Source organism: Salvelinus sp. IW2-2015, linkage group LG6.1, assembly GCF_002910315.2.
Source record: "Salvelinus sp. IW2-2015 linkage group LG6.1, ASM291031v2, whole genome shotgun sequence".
Taxonomy (NCBI): domain Eukaryota; kingdom Metazoa; phylum Chordata; class Actinopteri; order Salmoniformes; family Salmonidae; genus Salvelinus; species Salvelinus sp. IW2-2015.
The window spans coordinates 25,230,501-25,250,122 of NC_036845.1; the positions used below are offsets into that span (position 1 = coordinate 25,230,501).

Sequence of the window (19,622 nt, forward strand, 5' to 3'; positions counted from 1 at the left end):
ACTCTGGAGCTCTGTCGGAGTGACCATCGGGTTCTTGGTCACCTTCCTGACCAAGGCCCTTCTCCCCCGATTGCTCAGTTGGGCCAGATGGCCAGCTCTAGGAAGAGTCTTGATGGTTCCAAACGTCTTCCATTTAAGAATTAGGGAAGCCAGTGTGTTCCTGGGRACTTTCAATGCTGCAGAATTGTTTTGGTACAATTCGCTAGATCTGTGCCTCGACAAAATCTGTACCTCGGAGCTCTACGGACAATGCCTTCGACCTAATGGCTTGGTTTTTGCTCTGACATGCACTGTCAACTGTGGGACCTTATATAGACAGGTGTGTGCCTTTCCAAATCATGTCCAATCAATTGAATTTACGACAGGTGGACTCCATTCAAGTTGAAGAAACATCTCAAGGATGATCAATGGAAACAGGATGCACCAGAGCTCAATATAGTCGTAAAACAAAGGGTCTGAATTCTTATGGAAATAAATTAATATTTTGCTCAAAAATGTTAAAACCTTATTTTGCTTTGCCATTATGGGGTATTGTGTGTAGATTGATGAGAATTGTTGTTCTTGTTGTAAGAATAAGGCTGTAAAGTATCAAAATGTGGAAAAAGTCAGAGGGTCTGAATACTTTCCGAATGCACTGAATATATATTGTTTGGTTCTGAAAATATGAAATATACTTATTCATGTCACTGAGGGCGAGAGGGGAATGTATAATGTTTACATTCTGTCCAGATATGTTATTTTTAGCCATCAGGGATCCTATGGGAGGAGAATAGACATAGTGTGGTACGAGTCAATATGACAGCCATGACTTGGGGAGGAGTGAGCACTTTGAGGCAGAGGTCAGGTTAGATGAAGTGAGGAAGAACGTATATCACTAATCTTCTGGATAGTAACAGAGGTTACCCAACAGGACAATGACCCAACACACGTCCAGGCTGTGCAAGGGCTATTTGACCAAGAAGGAGAGTGATGGTGCTGCATCAGATGACCTGGTCTCCACAATTACCCGACCTCAACCCAATTGAGATGGTTTGGGATGACTTGGACCGCACAGTGAAGGAAAAGCAGCCATATATTTTGATTTGTTTAACACTTTTTTGGTTACTACATGATTCCATATGAGTTATTTCATCTCTTGATGTCTTCACTATTATTCTACAATGTAGAAAATAATACAAAATAAATAAAAACTCTTGACTGAGTAGGTGTGTCCAAACTTTTGACTGGTACTGTATATGGAGGGATGTGTTACTCAACTTAACAATTAGTAAGTGATTTATTTTCCCTCTAATCAATCCTTGACAGGCCAGGTCAGTAGCGGGACTTTGGCTTGGTTGAGTCCTGTCAGATGGAGTAGGCTGCTCTGCTGATGGCCTGCCGGCTGTACTGTGACTGTATTCTTGAGGAACATGGCTGGCTTTTCCGTCTCCAGGGCTAGGGCTGTCTGAAGCACACAGCAGCTCCTCTTGGTCTGAGTGGAGCGTGGAGGAGCCAGATGGTGGTACAGTCTGACCGCTGGTACATTTCTCCTATGCCAGGCTGCTAGTCATGGGAGGCGGTGGCCTACACCATTGGCTTTTCGGAGTGTGCTGGTTGAAGAACTTGTTGTCCACAGAAAATGGGCGGAGCTATGCCGGTCTAATGCCTGGCTGCTTGGGCCAGTGGCACCACCATCACCGTCACGCTGCCAGCTAATCTCCCAGGCCACGGCAGAGGTGTGGACTCACTGAGCTTTAGAATGGAGTTAATCTGCATGTTACACCCCAATTTAGAATTCACAAATGCCTGGATTCATGGGGGATCTCTTTTGTGGTAAATGCCACTTTGGGAATTGTTACCTATCTTATAGAGGACTCCAAAAGATAATTCACTTTGAGAACCTTTAAGAAGCCATATAGTCATAGAAATGCTTTGGGATAGGAGCGACTGCTCACATTTCAATGAACTGAAGAGAAAACCGTCTCTCTTGCACTAGTGAGTATTCCTCTAAAAGGATGACTGTATTTTAGACTGCAGGAGGCACTCAAGCTTAGGTTTACCTGGGGATTTGGTCATGTTTGAAGTTTTAGAGGTTCTTCAATTTGGTTTGTGAGAGAAAGGTCTACGGAAAAACTTGATGTTTCTGTGTGCAGACTGCAGACCACAATCCTCTCCATTCCGAGAGATAAGACACGGAGATCAGTACAATTAGAGATCACATGAGACTTTAATACCAGGGGTCAGTGGGATACTACAGCATGTGTCTTCATGGGACAGTTTTAGAAAGTGGGAATGCTTAAATATTTGATAGCCAGTTACCTGGAAAGAGGACCTAATGGCCCCCAGTCTATACACCATGTATACTGTTTGGGTTAGAAATAGCATCTTGTTGTTGTATTTGGTCTCATGGTTCTGTGAGTAGATGATCTGTGTTGTGGTGTTTAAAGGGCCCCATTTACATTTTTGAGCTGACGGTAGGGGGCATGTAGTATCATAGGTCAGGCCTTGTCCTGGCACCTGAACAGTCCCTTTATCTCTAGGGATGCTGTTTGCATTCAGGAAGGCGATCCCTGACACTCGTTATAGTCACTGGATGCGCTGGCCATTTTTGCTTTGATGTAAACTCATATCCTGCACAGTAAAAGCGAGGCACCAAATCTGCCGTGGCAGGGGTTCAACTTTATAATTACAATGGAACTATGTTTTTGTCCCTCACAGCAGGTGAAATAAATTGAAAACAAACTCTGGCCCAGAGGTGACTGTGAAACTACAGTGGAACTTTCCAATGACTGATTCAGCTCTTTTGGAGGAAAGCATGACTGGYTTTGCTAACATTTTACTTTTCAAATTGTTATGTCATAATTTTATACRTTCATACTGCTAGCATCCTTTTGTTGTGAATCAATCTACACATTGAAACAGTGATGGGAATGTAAGGCTATACACACATTATATCCAGCCAGGCAGGATCTAACCTATTTCATAGTGGATAAACGTAGGAGTCTTGGGAGACAGAAAATAGTAGAAAAGAAAAGACAGTGAGCGAGACAAAAGGCACATGTCCTGCAGCAGGAATAGTCCACTGGGCTGTGAAATTATGCATGTTGAGATCATAAGCTCCTCTGCATGAGAGAGCAACTTTCCCTCCTAAAATCTTTAGGTATGCATTTAAAGTCAGAGTGAGGCAAGCACATCCTTCAAATGATGCCCCTGACCATCTCTCTCCCCTCTCTTTAAAAGGCTCAAAGAAAAAAGAAAAAAAAGCTATATGTAGGCTAACGCTTGTTGTTCCTCACTCTCTCTGGTTTAATGTAACTGCTACAGGCCTCTTCCTCCTCCCAGAGCAAGACAAGGAAATACTGTTTCTTATTCCAGATGCATGCTGTACTGATGGGAGGGTGAAGGGACTCACAGGACTAACTGAACACAATAGGACTATGGAACAGAGAGGGGAAATGGGTTGGCCTCAATACACTAGTAAGAACCATAGGTGCAGTAGTAATCATTAACCATCTGTGTATTAGATATTTTATGTAGATTTGAGGAGGATATGGATTTAGTTGTTTGGATGCAGGCACTGGAGTGTGGAAAATGTTGTCACAATTGTGTGAACGTGCGGGTGCGGGCATGCATGTGCTTGAACCATGCATRTGTGTGCCACAGGAGGTTGGTGGCACATTCATTAGGGAGGACTGGCTCGTGGTAATGGCTGGAATGGAATTAGTGGAATGGTATCAAATACATCAAACGCATGTGTTTGATGCCATTCCATAAACTCCGTTCCAGCCATTATTATGAGCCGTCCTCCCCTCAGCAGCCTCCACTGGTGTGTGCGGTGTGTGTGAATGTGTTCATTTGTGCCTCTGTCAGAGAGAGCATGTGTGTGATCTGGATTTTGCACTCACATTCAGAAGTTTATTTTAGCTCTGCTAACTTTTCCGTGCAACAGTAAAGGTTTGTTTTTCACCACCACTCAATGTTTGAGATGGTATGGATTATTTGGAGAGAGAAGAATGCAGTATGTTTGAAGAAAAGTGCAGTCAGTGGTAATCTTTTAACAAAGAATTGCCTTCGGTAGCAGAAAATAAATACGCATAAAGAAAGACATTTCTGCAGATAGAGAATGTTTTTGGAGAGATATTTGTTCCTATTTGTGACAGCCCACAAATACAGATTTTTCCGATTCCCCTATTATTTCTGAAAACTATTTAAATGTGTTTCTTCTTCCTCCCTGTCCAGCTGTGGGCAATGCTGTCATATAGTGTAGTGGGAGAAAACTGTTGAATTACATTTCTTGTCAGAGATCCCTAATTCATTTGGCTGAATAGAAATAGTATTTTACATAGACTAACACCATGCATGGCATACACCATATTTATGTGCCCTGATGGTTACTGATGACACAATGAACAATGAATTCACTATATATTTCAAGAACAATAACATGTTTGAGAGACATGTCTATTCCTTGTCATCAAAACAGTAGGGTATTACTGCCCTTGGCTTTGATACCCTGAACAACAATGTGACTGTGCACTGTTGGTGTGTGTGTTGTCTAGACGAGAGCTTGGGAACAGATGTAATTCAGTATCACTATTGGCAGCTCAGCTGGCCCTTTTAAGGGAGTGTGGATGAGAGCACTCTGTGGGATGATGTACTGAGAGCTCCTAACCCCAGTCAATGGACAGCCAGTGAGGAACGATCTGGAAATCTATAGGGGCCATAAACCCTAGCTTTCTATTAATTTGGATTATGTAGCAACACATCAGGTGGTGGTAATCCCTGTCTTCTACTCCTCTATCTATTCTATCATTTCTCTAGCCATCACTCTAAACAGATCAATGTGCATTGTGCACGACCCAACACTAGTCTTACTTGAGTCTCAGAGAAGGAGGGCTGGAAAGGATAGAAGTGAAGCTAGTTTGAAAACGGSTGTTTATTTCGTTTTATTTGTTTGCTTTTTTTGAAATACTGATGTTGGTAATAATGCGACTCTTAAACCAGCTTCAGATGTACCCCTTTGCCACCGAAGCTGTGCTTCCTTTATTTGGCATAAATCAAATACCAACACAAGTATTACAGCTGTGTGTTTTCAGTCTGTGAACTTTGAAAATGGGGTGTATGGCATGGGTCGATAGTTTCTTACTTTTGTTATATTTACTTGGTAGTGTTCTGTCTGAAGGATAAATTAATGAACAGATCGCTCTGTCTTGGAAATGGAAGGAAATGGCAAATCCCCTTGCTTGATATCACCCAATATGTTTTGATGGAGGGAGTGAGCAGAGATGTCGGCCCAGTCGTAAGACTTGATATCCAAACTCCATTCTTCTTTGTGTTCCAGCTGCCACCAAAAGTGTGAAAGATGAAGCCCTCAGCCTTCATGTTCCTCCTTATCAGCTCAGCCGCCTGCATCAATCTCAAATACATCTCCAAGAGGAACTCGGGTAAGTCCACAAGTCTCCATTTTAATCATGCCCAATCTATAAGCAACCAAAAGTTTGATTCATTTGACTTTTCTTTTATCACATTCCTCTCATTGAAAGGAAATTAATTTCCTCATATCTATTCATCGACGYACTGTTGTGTTTTCACAATAAATGTCCAGGGCTTGATTTGTGAGTGTTAGGAATCAGTTTAATATTCTGTGCGGTGGTATTTTGTTAGATGTCTGCTCCACCTCTGTGGTACATGTGTTGAATGTTTGGGGCCACCAGATATCCAGTTTGAGCAGTATATTTTMTTTCCTTCTTATAGTGATTGAGTGCTTTTGATGATATCTTTGTGCCACAGTGATGTCTTGTTTGGTCCTTCACTCATTTCTCCACAGAGGGAGTTGAGTTAATGTAAAAACTCAGTCATTTCAGGCTTTCCACAGGCCCAACTAATCATTGAATGTCTGTTTGCGTGTGGGTGAGGGTGTGTGGTGAGCAATTATGTTACCAGTGCCAAACGGGCTTTTATGTGGGCGGCAAAAACATAGAGGCAATCTTGTCTGTCAGTTTCTCACCCAGTGCGAGATTTAATTGTTTGGCATTTTCTCTCCTTGCAGTACCAGATGATCAGAGACGGACACTGCATGTTATTTTGTTTCCCTGCTAATATTTGATGTAACACCTCCCTGTGTGAGAGGAATTGCACAAACAGAGTGATAATTGTCTGCAGACAGAAACAGCTTTGATTCAATCAATGGTTTATTTTATTTTGAAGATGCTTGAACTTTTGTSGACATTTAGTCCACAGAAACAATGAAGCTGAAATTGCTTTTTGTACAAATCAGTCAAGCAATTTAAATGATGTTAGTATAATTAATAGTTTTGTGATATGATCCAAGTCAAGTTGTTTAGTGTTGCCAAAGGCTATTGGGGAAAACCGTAATATTGTCCCTTTCCATGGCAGAAAAATACAGTACATCCAATGAGAAGCAGACTATGAATAATATAGGACAGCTTGGCTTTATTTTTAGATCGTTTTAGGACCGATATAAGCATGATGTTACGGAGGTTGTGTTGGGGTTGAAAACTAAATGATGCAGCTACAGTGAAGCTTAACTTACTTCAGATGTAGGCCTGCAGCAAATTTAGGCGAATGCCTTAAAAACGTAATATAGCTAGACTTGCTACATGATCAACAACAAAAAGAAAAACACAAACTGTTACTAGACATGGGCAACATTTGTTTGCTTATAAAGTTATTCTGCCTTTGTGCCTTCATGTGATATTATCCATGAACAGAACAACAACATGCAGCTTGTCATGATCCATGTCATAAAATAGCAATGGAAACAGGACCCTGGAATACTTTACATAGGGGCGACAGGTAGCCTAGTGGTTAGAGCGTTGGGCCAGTAACTGAAAGGTTGCTAGATCGAATCCCCGAGCTGACAAGGTAGAAATCTGTCATTCTACCCCTGAACAAGGCAGTAACCCACTGTTCCTAGCCTGTCATTGTAAATAAGAATTTGTTCTTAACTGACTTGCCTAGTTAAATAAAAAAATAAAGGAACCCCACAGGCAACACGATTTTCCACTCTGGAGAAAAAAARGCAAGTCGTGGCTTATCAAATATTATCTGATCAACTGCAATCCAGATAAAGCCAGCCTTATAACATGTTGTGCAAGAATAATCTAATTGTTTTGTCAGGTCATTCCTGTTAAGATCTCACCTCCCCCCGTCACCCCAGGCAGCTGTGTCCGGGGAGAATGCGTGCTTCTGATATATCTTGTTCATTCACCTTTAGGCTCTGCATTTCCATTGTGGGAAGGTTAGTGGTAAGCAGGCAACAAACGGCGCAGTATCTTTCTGATCTTGAAACGACAGGACACTTGAGTCCCTTGGTTAATGCTTTAAAGTGTAAAAGAACGCTCTGTGCCTGAAGCATCCTGAGTGAATTTCTGAGGAAATATATATATATATATATTTTCTTTTTCATTATTATTATTATTTTATATTTTTTAAGGAAACTCCATGGCTGCACTTGAAACCTGGGACACCGAGTTAAGTCATTGCTCCTAGATTCTCTAAGACAATACCACTGGGGTCTGTCATGTGTTTCATCAAAACGTAGTCATTGTACGCCACAGGGATTTTTAAAGGAACATCCTCCCATTGAACCCACTGTCTGTATAATTGAGAGTGAAATATTTGCGTGAGAACCTCTACTTTTGTTTGATGYTGCTCTTGCTTACTTCTCCCCTTTTGATTGAGTGCTGTATTGTGCATTCAGCTCTATAATGCTGAACCTGTCTGGGGGGAAAATATCCGTGGTTGCACACAATGTCAATTATTCTCAGGTTATACATTTTTCAGTTTCTCATATGAAATGACGAGGTTTTAAAAGCTCTACAACCATGTCATTGTTATCTTTCTTAACAAGTGTGAATCTCCATTAAGGGTTCTTAGCCCGACAATAAACTTTCCACGTCATAATTCTCCCGTTCATATTTAATGAACAGGAACTCAATTAGCAACTTAAAAGATGCAGCTCGTGTCACTTGGTAATAGAGACATGTTCTATGTTTAGATTTCTGATGCAAATGGGGGCAAACAAAGGGCAGTAGTGCAACCGTCAGAGGCTAGTCAAAGTCAAGTAAATACATTTAGCAAAACCACTAGTGATAATACTTAAGGGGAAAGTCTGAAAGGCTAACAGTTGAGGTTTGGTCAAACAATTCCAACACAGCCAAATACCCTGTGATGGTGTCCCGTTTAATCTAACTGAACATTTCACATTTCAACACAGACATGAAGTGCAGTCATTTATCCCCATTGTCATAAAAACCCATATGAAAAYCCATCCTTCGGCCTTAAGAATAAACGTGCAGTACCATCAATGAACGTCTTGCAGACCCTTCCTCTCAGAGTGCATTTGAGGCAGCAGCCATGTATGTGTGTCTGCTATCTGTATGTCTGAGGAGCCACACAGACAGATCTCCAGGAAGCTGCTCTTACATGGACTTTTACCTTTTCAACAAAGGGAAACGTTGAGATTCCGAGGACATCCCCCTAGTGCTCCTTCTCCTGTAGCCTAGTCTCCTTCAGCAGCCCCGTTGGAGACTTCTCCTCCATTCTGTCAGATGGCAGCCAGGCTCCTCCTTTGAATTATTTTCATTAAAGCTATACACAGAGAAAGAAAAGATACCACGGGAGAGTAAAGGTTACTGATTTCACAACCAGTACACACTAGCTTAGCATATGAAAGGCCTCAGCTCCACAATGTGCCACTCATTTCTGCCTATGTCTAAGCCATCCGCTTCAAAATAGCAGGTTCTGCTTCTGAAAGCCGTCAAAGTGATATGAAATGAAACCCAAACAATACCGTTCCCCCTGTCTTTTAAAAAGCTGGGAATAGTCTTTAGTAATCCGCCTCAGACTGCTACTTGCTGCTTGTGCCAGCCAATATGCAAGTCAGATAAAAAGACAGAAATGAAATAAAAAAGATCTTCAAAGGCCCTTTTCAGTGCTGACTTTGTCTGAGTGCSTCTGTGCTTTCGTTCCTGCAGGCTTTTCACTTTCACTTCTCCCCGAAGTCAAGAGAAACCGTGTCTGCGTACTCTCTGTGTCAATCCCACAACCAGGTAAACCATGGTGGTTGCTGTATGAAAGTATAGGCATACATGCATTTTTAATGACACCCAAAGATGAATAGTGTACGTATACCACCAGATATAATACACACGCGAGTATATGACATGCATGGTCTCTTAAATCTAGAGGGATTATCTTCTCAATTTAAATTCTTGCAGTAGTAATGTTACAGCTGATTTGATGCATATAGTATGTGAGTGAAATACAGACTATACACAAATTAGACCAGTATGTAATCCTTTCCATTCAGATCATAATCATGATGATATTAAGCAGTTTTATGATATTTAATTGGCATGGCTGTATAGTTAATTGCATTTCAATCCCTACATTTGGAACTTTTAAATGTACTTAAGTGTTTAACATAAAGTGAATTCTGACACATAGGGAAATGTATTTCCAGTGGAAGATACCTGTGGGAACTCAAGTCATACATAGAAAGGATTTAATTTATTGTATAATAGATGGAATGTGATTGTACTCTATTGTTGCCCCAGAGAATGATATATTTAATAGGCAGCAAGCTATTCAGTCAGTCAGCAAGAAAGCACAAACCGCTGAGCAAAGATCTCTCAACTCACCATCTAATCTGAACACCATTGTCTGTCTGYCGCACGGGATTCTCCCAGGAAAACACCCCAATACATATAGTCAGACACCCTTTCCACGATGCTCAACTATGATATTGTCCAAGATTGCATAAAAAAGTGTCCGCTCTTTATTTCAATACTGAATTATTGATATAGCTCAACACCATTTGAGTCGCAGCCCCCGCTGACTGGTTAGTGGTTAGCCTACTATTTCAAACAAAGACTCGGCATCGCAATTAGCTACAAGGATCCTTCGGCGTGGCGTTTGAGACAAACGAGCTTTGCTAATAGACGCTTCCTAATTATGGCCACTCGTTCTATTGACGTTCCTATATGGCCAAAACGTGTAGATTGAGTGACAATGTAAATGTGGTCGTGTGCAAGTGTGTGAACATAAGAGCAATAAAACGTGACAGTAATGTGTTTGGACGGGATGCCCTGGGGATGTTGCTATATGTGGATGTCGATTAATTACTGTCCTAATATTCTTCTTCAAGAGAAGGGCTTCACTGCCCTGTGTGACAGTATGTTCAATGAGGAACCAACAGCCTTTGACATCATTCATATAATCATGTCATCAATAAAGAGGATAAGCCCTAACTTATTCCCCCCTTATCGAAGACAGTTATCACATTTACAGTTTGCCAGCAATCTTGATGAATCAGCATTTCTTCTCTCTGTTATTTGGTTGCATTTTGTATTTCAGTGAATGAAGTAAAGTCCTTCTCCCCACCCTTGTCCCATCCCACCTGTCACAACTGCAGCCCATCAAGAGCTACCTTAAATCTACTTATTCCACTGGGACCAAGTGTTTCGCTCTCCGTCAAAGTGAAGCAGTTAAGATTATGAGTCACTCTACTAAGAAAACATATTTTCAGTGCACTGCTATCCCCATGGCAACGTGCCACAAAAGGGGAAATGCCAACACAACTTCTACTCAAGAAGCCCTGCCCTCCTCCTCTACTACTCTGTCACTTCCTTGGTCAATTATTTCCTTGAACTACGTGCTGTAAATTAATAATTGTTCATTTACTCTGCCTCGTTGGCCCGACATGACAGTACAATATATTAGATTGGAATTAATTACAAAAACAACTGTCTATGTGGGTCTGCCTCAGCATGTGATATGTATTCTAGTGGAGACAGGGCTAATACATAACCTGATTACAGCAGCAGTTTGTAAATAAGCTCAGAAACAAATTAACACTGAACGCCTCACCCGTACAATAGTAAACGCTGCCCGTATGATTCATTTTCCAGCTTCTTAGGAATCTGTGATCTCCCTGTAATGCAGTCAGACCTTTGAACATCATAGTGAGTAGTGCCCTGTATCCAAGACCTACAGATAACACTGAACAATGACATTTTGTGATGCTTCAAACAGCTAAGTGGCGTTATGCAAAACAGGAGGAAATAAATAATTTTGCCCATTTATTTGATCTACCAAAAATCTCTGGAAAATTAGCATACGTTTCATTCTCCACAACGATACAAGAACACAGTTTTACAATGTAAGAGTTAAACTGTCCTAATTTGCACCCTCTCTATTTCCTAGGATCTAAAAATCCAATACAGAATGCAGCAGCGTGGCTGCGCAGCCCCACTGTCAACCACCATGTAATTAAGTTATGCACTTTCACTGTCCTTAGCCTTGTAATTCTGCCATGCCTGAGCGAGCATACGGATAGATTATACAATTCCAGCGGTGCCATCATCATACAGAATCCTCTCTTGCCAAACTTTGTAGCCTCCTATTTATATAAACTATACTGAACAAAAATATAAATGCAACATGCAACAATTTCAACGATTTTACTTAGTTACAGTTCATATGAGAACATTTGTCAATTGAAATAAATTCATTAGGCTCTAATCTATAGATTTCAATGAACATTCAATTCTCTGGCAACAGCTCTTGTGGACTTTCCTGCAGTCAGAACGCCAATTTCACGCTCCCTCAAAACTTGTCATTTTGTTGTGTGACAAAACTGCACGTCTTAGCGTGGCCTTGTATTGTCCCCAGCACAAGGTACACCTGTGTAATGATCATGCTGTTTAATCAGATTCTTGATATGCCACACCTGTCAGGTGGATTAATTATCTTGGCAAAGGAGAAATGCTCACTAAAAGGGATATAACCAATTTGTGCACAACATTTAAAAGAAATAAGCTTTTTGTGCATTTGGAACATTTCGGGGATCTTTTATTTCAGCTCATGAAACATGGGACCAACAATTTACATGTTACGATTATATTTTTGTTCAGTATAGTAATTTTGGCAGTCAAAGAAAGCCTTCCCTGTTGACCAGACCATATAGTCAGCATCTGGAACAAACATATACATTATTCCCTATCTAGACATAATGAGGGAGTCAGTGAGCCTTTAAAGGTGGCCTACATCTGAGGTGTGTGTGCGTCAAGCTGTTTATCTCTATTCCAATAGTAATCACATTGGGTTTGTTGTTTTTTTTCTCTTCAAATGAGTAAAGGATAGACTGGCAAACAGAGCTTGAGAATGTCTTACTGAGAGAGAGAGACAGAGAGAGAGAAACAGAGACAGAGAGAGAGCTAATGTAAAGGAGAGAAAATGCTCTTGTACTGTATGTTGATTCCATCCCCACGGGGATACATCGGAAAAAGGTTGACACTTGAACCTGCTACAGAGCTGTTGACCTCGGCATGGGGGGATGATAAGTGCTTTGTGGCAGGCCTTTCCAGGGGGAGTTTGAGAGAAGAGCGTAAAGGTGTAACGCCACAAAGCACGTCAGCGGCATGGCTCCTAATGCCAGCACTCATCTGACGAGGACAATTAGTGTAAAGGGCGTTTAGTTACTCTGGGGGAAACAGTAGCCTATAGCATTGTATTGGCATTGTAATTAATTGGGAATGATCTATTTATCCTTTTAGGGAATGGCTAATTAAGTAGTTTCTCAAATGCAAGGTTAGCAGTAGATTGAGTATGGTCTACTACTGCACTTACTGATCTGTGGTTATGGCTTTTTTTCATGGAACAGTTCATATGATTTATTGTAAATATATGTCGCAAAACACAAAACACTTTTTATCAAGTAAGAAATGCCATTTCAGAGTAGCTGGAAATAATGTCCTATATATTAACAAGAGTTATTGAAAACTGAAAAATGGTGGTTGCAGAGTAAGGCTTTCTAGAAAAATTTGAGTTGATCTGGGACATTCTGCGGTCTTGATATCACAGTTTTTACTCTACATTTGTAAAAACAAGAAAAGGGGATATAGTAAAGACTGTTTAACGGTCTTGAGAAAGGCCTCAGTGTAACGGCTTTCTTCCTGGGATGAAGGAGAGGACCAAAACGCAGCGCGGCTAGTGTTCAACATGATTTAATAAAGATAAAAACGTGAACACTACAAGCAACAAAACAATAAATGTGAAAACCGAAAACAGTCCTATCTGGTGCAGAACACAAAGACAGAAAACAACCACCCACAAACCCCAACACAAAACAAACCACCTAAATATGGTTCCCAATCAGAGACAATGACAAACACCTGCCTCTGATTGAGAACCATATCAGGCATACATAGAAATGGACAAACTAGACACACAACATAGAATGCCCACCCAGCTCACGTCCTGACCAACACTAAAACAAGTAAAGCACACAAGAACTATGGTCAGAACGTGACACTCAGAGCTGAAACATTAACATAAAAAAGTCTTAACTAATTTCCCTCTTCTTGTTTTTCCTATAGTATACAGACTATAGGGAATATACTTTACTGTGTAGCGCTGATTCTCATTATTTTACATACTCTATTGTACATTTGGTAAATCTCCTTATTTGAACGTAATTACAGTGTGATTGAGGCTCACTTTCCTTATTAGTTCCTTTCATGAAAACAATTCCAGCCAATTGAATTACAGATGTCCCCTAAGATTGTTGCTGTTGTGAGAACACAAAAAAAAGATTTTCAAAAATACAAAGTACAAACTATTACTGAAATTCTAAATAAAGCTGAGATGTGATATGGATACTGTTGTTATAACAATGTAGTCTATGTTGCTTATTTCTGTGGATTCATTTTGGCCATTTATTAATTACATTTTCTTGCTTGTGGTTTTCCTCATGAGCTGTTTTTGTTATGCCTCCCAAAGGAGCAAAAACTCACAAATACCCGTTCTCTTCTCTGTGTCTCAAGGAATTGGATATGACAGGGTGCTATTGAAACATATCAGTGATGGCAACTCTTGATTTGGAGATTCAGGCCCTGGCAGAAACTGACAGCAGTCTCGGTGTCATGCATCTCTGTCAAATCCAGGCACCTGTGAATCCTGACGGCTGCCTCTCTACTGCAAACAGCCTGAACCCTGAGACGGCCTTCCCAGTTATCTGTTAAGATATTTAACCCCACATGACAGAGCAACTGTTTGCTTCCTGACCGCGGCTGTGTTTGGGTATTCATCTGAAGTGAAGCTCGGAGCATGCACTGAATGCAGATGACATGAAGGGAAAAGACATGTTCAATGCATCACTCACTGGTGCACAAACACACCTACACAGCACAGGAGGTTGGTGGCAGCTTAATTGGGGAGGAAGGGCTCACGGTAATGGCTGGAGTGGAATAGGTGGAATGGTATCAAGTACATCAAACACATGATTTCCAGACATTATTATGAGCCGTTTTCCCTTCAGCAGCCTCCACTGCTAAACCGGCAGTGATGGTCTGGAGCAGCAGATGTCACTAAGACTAAAACATAACCCTGGTTCTTCTTTGATTGTAGAATTTGTGTGTGCATATGGGAATAACATGCCGGAAACCTAGCTTATAAAATCATTAGTGTTCCTGAAAGTACACTGCCTTCTGAAAGTATTCATACCCCATGACTTATTCCACATTTTGTTATATTACATCCTGAATTCTAAAAGGATAAAAAAATATATATATATTTCACCCATCTACAAACAATACCCCATAATGAAAAAGTGAAAACATGTTTTTAGAAATGTTTGCAAATATATATTGAAAATGAAATACAAAAATATCTAATTTACATAAGTATTTACACACCTGAGTCAATACATGTTAGAATCACTTTTGGAAGAGATTGCAGCTGTTAATCTTTCTGTGTAAGTCTCTAAGAGCTTTGCGTACCTGGATTGTACAATGTTTTTTTAATATTATTATTTTTATTCAAGCTCTGTGAAGTTAGTTGTTGATCATTGCTAGACAGCCATTTTCAAGTCTTGGCATAGATTTTAAAACCTATTTAAGTCAAAACTGTAACTCAGAAGCACTCAATGTTGTAAGCAACTGAAGTGTATATTTGGCCTGGTCTTTTAGGTGGTTCTGCTGAAAGGTGCATGTGTCTCCCAGTTTCTTTTTATCCTAAAAACTCCCTAGTCCTTGCTGATGGCAAACATACCAGTATCATGATGCAGCAACCACCATGCTTGAAAATATGAAGAGTGATACTCATTGATGTGTTTTGCTGGATTTGCTCCAAACATAACGTTGTGTTTCAGGACATAAAGTTAATTGCTTTGCCACATTTTTGCAGTTTTACTTTAGTGCCTTATTGCAAACAGGATGCATATTTTAGAATATTTGTATTCTATACACTATGTCGTTGAGGTTAGTATTGTGGAGTAATTACATTGTTGTTGATCCATCCTCACTTTTCTCCTATCACAACCATTAAACTATGTAACTGTTTTAAAGTCACATTTTCCTTCCTCTCCGGCAACTGAGGTAGGAAGGAGGCTTGTATCTTTGTAGTGACTGAGTGTATTGATACACCATCCAACGTGTAATAATAACTTCACCATGCTCAAAGGGATATTCAATAGGTGCCCTTCTTTGCAAGGCATTGGAAAAACCTCCCTGGTCTTTGTGGTAGAATCTGTGTTTGAAATTCACTGCTCGACTAAGTGACCTTACAGACAATTGTACAGTGCATTCGAAAAAACTTTTTCCACATTTTGTTATGTTACAGTCTTATTCAAAAATKTATTCAATTATTTTTTCCCTCATCAATCTACAAACATTACCCCATAAAGAAAAAGCGAAAACAGGTTTTTAGGAATGTTTCCACATTTATTTCAAATAAAAACTAGAAATACCGTATTTTCATAAGTATTCAGCCCCTCTGCTATGAGACTCGAAATTGAGCTCAGGTGCATCCTGTTTCCATTGATCATCCTTGAGATGTTTCTACAACTTGATTGGAGTCCACCTATGGTAACTTCAATTGATTGGACATCATTGGAAAGGCACCCATCTATATAACATGACAGTGCATGTCAGAGCAAAATCAAGCCATGAGGTCGAAGGAATTGTCCGTAGAGCTCCGAGACAGGATGGTGTCGAGGCACAGATCTGGGGAAGGGTACCAAAAACATTTCTGCAACATTGAAGAACCCAAGAACACAGTGGCCTCCATCATTCTTAAATGGAAGAAGTTTGGAACCACCAAGACTCCTCTTAGAGCTGGCCACCCTGCCAAACTGAGCAATTGAGGGAGAAGGGCCTTGGTCAGGGAGGTGACTCGATGGTCACTCTGACAGAGCTCCAGAGTTCCTCTGTGGGGGAGAACCTTCCAGAAGGACAACCATCTCTGCAGCACTCCACCAATCAGGCCTTTATGGTGCTGTGGCCAGACGGAAGCCAGTCCTCAGTAAAAAAGCACATGACAGCCTGCTTGGAGATTGCCAAAAGTCACCTAAAGGACTCTCAGACGATGACCAGCAAGATTCTATGGTCTGATGAAACCTAGATTGAGCTCTGGCCTGAATACCAAGCATCACGTATGGAGGAAACCTGGCACCATCCCTACGGTGAAGCATGGCGGTGGGGATGTTTTTCAGCAGCAGGGACTGAGATACTAGTCAGGATCGAAAGATGAACAGAGCAAAGTATAAAGAGATCCTTGATGAAAACCTGCTCCAGAGTGCTCAGGACCTCCAGTGAATTTTTTTTTTGTACATTTTAAAACATTTCTAAAACATGTTTTTTCTTTTGTCATTATGGGATATTTTGTGTAGATTGATGAGGGTAAAAATGATTTAATCCATTTCGGAATAAGGCTGTAACATAACAAAATGTGGAAAAAGTCAAAGGGTCTGAATACTTTCTGAATGCATTGTACTGTATGTGTGGGGTAGAGAGATGAGGTAGTCATTTAAAAATCATGTTAAACACTATTATTGCACACAGAGTGAGTCCATGCAATTTATTATGTGACTTTATAAGCACATTTTTACACCTAAACTTATTTAGGCTTGCCTTAAAAAAGGGGTTGAATACTTGACTCAATACTCAACTAATTTGTAAACGTTTCTAAAAACATAATTCCACTTTGACATTATGGGGTGTTGTGTGTAGGCCAGTGACACAAAATCTCAATTTAACCATCTAAAATTCAGGCTGTAGCACAACAAAATGGAAAAAATGAAGGGGTGTGAATACTTTCTGAAGGCACGATAGAGAAAGTATAGAGAAGGTAGATGTTCACAAGAGAGTGTAAATGTAACATATGGTAAGAACATGCTTCACAGTATGTAGTAGGATCACCTGAACAATAACACGAAAGTTATATTTCAGTGAGTGATGAATTGAACATGCATCTCATTGTAGAATAATAGTGAAGACATCAAAACTATGAAATAACACACATGGAATCATGTAGTAACCAAAATATATTTTAGATTTTAGATTTTTCAAAGTAGCCACCCTTTGCCTTGATGACAGCTTTGCACACTCTAACACTTTTTTGGTTACTACATGTGTTATTTCATAGTTTTGATGTCTTGACAATTATTCCATTAAGGTATAAAATAGTTAAAATAAAGAAAAACCCTTGAATGAGTAGGTGTGTCCAAACTTTTGAATGGTAGTGTATATAGCTTAGCGCAGGAAATGTGGTAATTAACTACAATGACCATAATCCATTGAGCGCCTACTTGTCCTGTCTGGGTTCTTTTTACACCTGCTACGTAAAAGAGAAGAATCCACAATCAAGAGGGATAGAGCAGTTGCTTAGCGAGGTACAGTACCAGTCAAAAGTGTGGACACACCTACTCATTCAAGGGTTTTTCTTTATTTTTACTATTTTCTACATTGTAGAATAATAGTGAAGACATCAAAACTATGAAATAACACACATGGAATCACGTAGTAACGCAAAAATTGTTAAACAAATCAAAATATATTTTATATTTGAGATCCTTCAAAGTAGCCACCCTTTGCCTTGATGACAGCTTTGCACACTCTTGGTATTCTCTCAACCAGCTTCACCTGGAATTCTTTTCCAACAGTCTTGAAGGAGTTCCCACATATGCGGAGCACTTATTGGCAGCTTTTCCTTCACTCTGCAGTCCAACTCATTCCAAACCATGTCAATTGGGTTGAGGTGGGGTGATCGTGGAGGCCAGGTCATCTGATGCAGTACTCCATCAATCTCCTTCTTGGTCGAATATCCCTTACACAGCCTGGAGCTGTGTTGGGTCATTGTCCTGTTKAATTTTTTTTTATAGTTCCACTAAGCACAAACCAGATGGCGTATCGCTCCAGAATGCTTTGGTAGCCATGCTGTTTAAGTGTACTGTCACATGTGCTCCCTCTCCGGCCTCTAGGTCACCAGGCTGCTCGTTATGGCGCACACCTGTCACCAGCATTACGTGCATCTGCGCATAATGACACTCACCTGGACTCCATCACCTCCTTGATTACCTGCCCTTTTTATATGTCACTCCCTTTGGTTTCTTCCCCAGTCGTCATTGTTTCTATTTCATGTCTGTGCGTCGTTCGTGTTTCTTGTTTTGTATTATGTTTTCATTTATTTATTAAATGATTCACTCCCTGAACTTGCTTCCCGACTCCCAGTGCACATATTACATGTACCTTGAATTCTAAATAAATCACAGACAGTGTCACCAGCAAAGCACCCCCACACCATAACACCTCCTCCTCCATGCTTTACGGTGGGAACCACACATGCGTAGTTAATCCATTCACCTACTCTGCGTCTCACAAAGACATGGCGGTTGGAACCAAAAATCTCAAATTTGGACTCATCAGACCAAAGGACAGTTTTCCACCGGTCAAATGTCCATTGCCCGTGTTTCTTGGCCCAAGCAAGTCTTTTCTTCTTATTGGTGTCGTTTAGTAGTGGTTTCTTTGCAGCAATTCAACCATGAAGGCCTGATTCACACAGTCTCTTCTGAACAGTTGATGTTGAGATGTGTCTGTTTCTTATTTATTTGGGCTACAATCTGAGGTGCCGTTAACGCTAATGAACTTATCCTCTGCAGCAGAGGCAACTCTGGGTCTTTCTTTCCTGTGGCGGTCCTCATGAGAGCCAGTTTCATCATAGCGCTTGATGGTTTTTGCGACTGCACTTAAAGAAACGTTCAAAGTTCTTGAAATTTTCCGAATTGACTGACTTTCATGTCTTAAAATAATGATTGACTGTTGTTTCTCTTTATTTCCACAAATTCACTTTTAACAAGTCACACCTGTTAATTGAAATGCATTCCAGGTGACTACCTCATGAAGCTGGTTGAGAGAATGCCAAGTGTGTGCGAAGCTGTCATCAAGGCAAAGGGTGGCTATTTTGAAGAATCTCAAATATAAAATATATTTTGATTTGTTCAACACTTTTTTGGTTACACACGATTCCATATGTGTTATTTCATAGTTTTGATGTCTTCACAATTATTCTGCAATGTAGAAAATAGTAAAAATAAAGATAAACCCTGGAATGAGTTGGTGTGTCCAAACTTTTGACTGGTACTGTATCTCTACCTGAAAATACATGATCTACACGATTGATAGTTGATTTTGTCAGACAGCATAGGCAGCAGCTCTATGAAGTTGAGATGATGACTTGGAATTAAAAAATTAAGTCATCAAATAAAACAAAATGTAATGTTCACAACAAGTGATAAGCAGTAATGGACAGTCACTACCATCATTGGACTTTTATTAATTGTT

The 19,622-nt window shown here is 40.3% G+C and overlaps 1 protein-coding gene across 1 annotated transcript in view; it reads left to right on the top strand.

The window, feature by feature from the left end:
- Positions 1-19,622, top strand: part of il1rapl2 (interleukin 1 receptor accessory protein-like 2) — a 323,697-nt gene that overhangs the window by 29,180 nt on the left and 274,895 nt on the right. The window contains exon 2 of the mRNA XM_070444096.1: positions 5,321-5,423. Within this exon, the coding sequence (XP_070300197.1) occupies positions 5,342-5,423 (82 nt within the window). The 5' untranslated portion in view covers positions 5,321-5,341. The remainder of the gene's footprint in view (positions 1-5,320; positions 5,424-19,622) is intronic.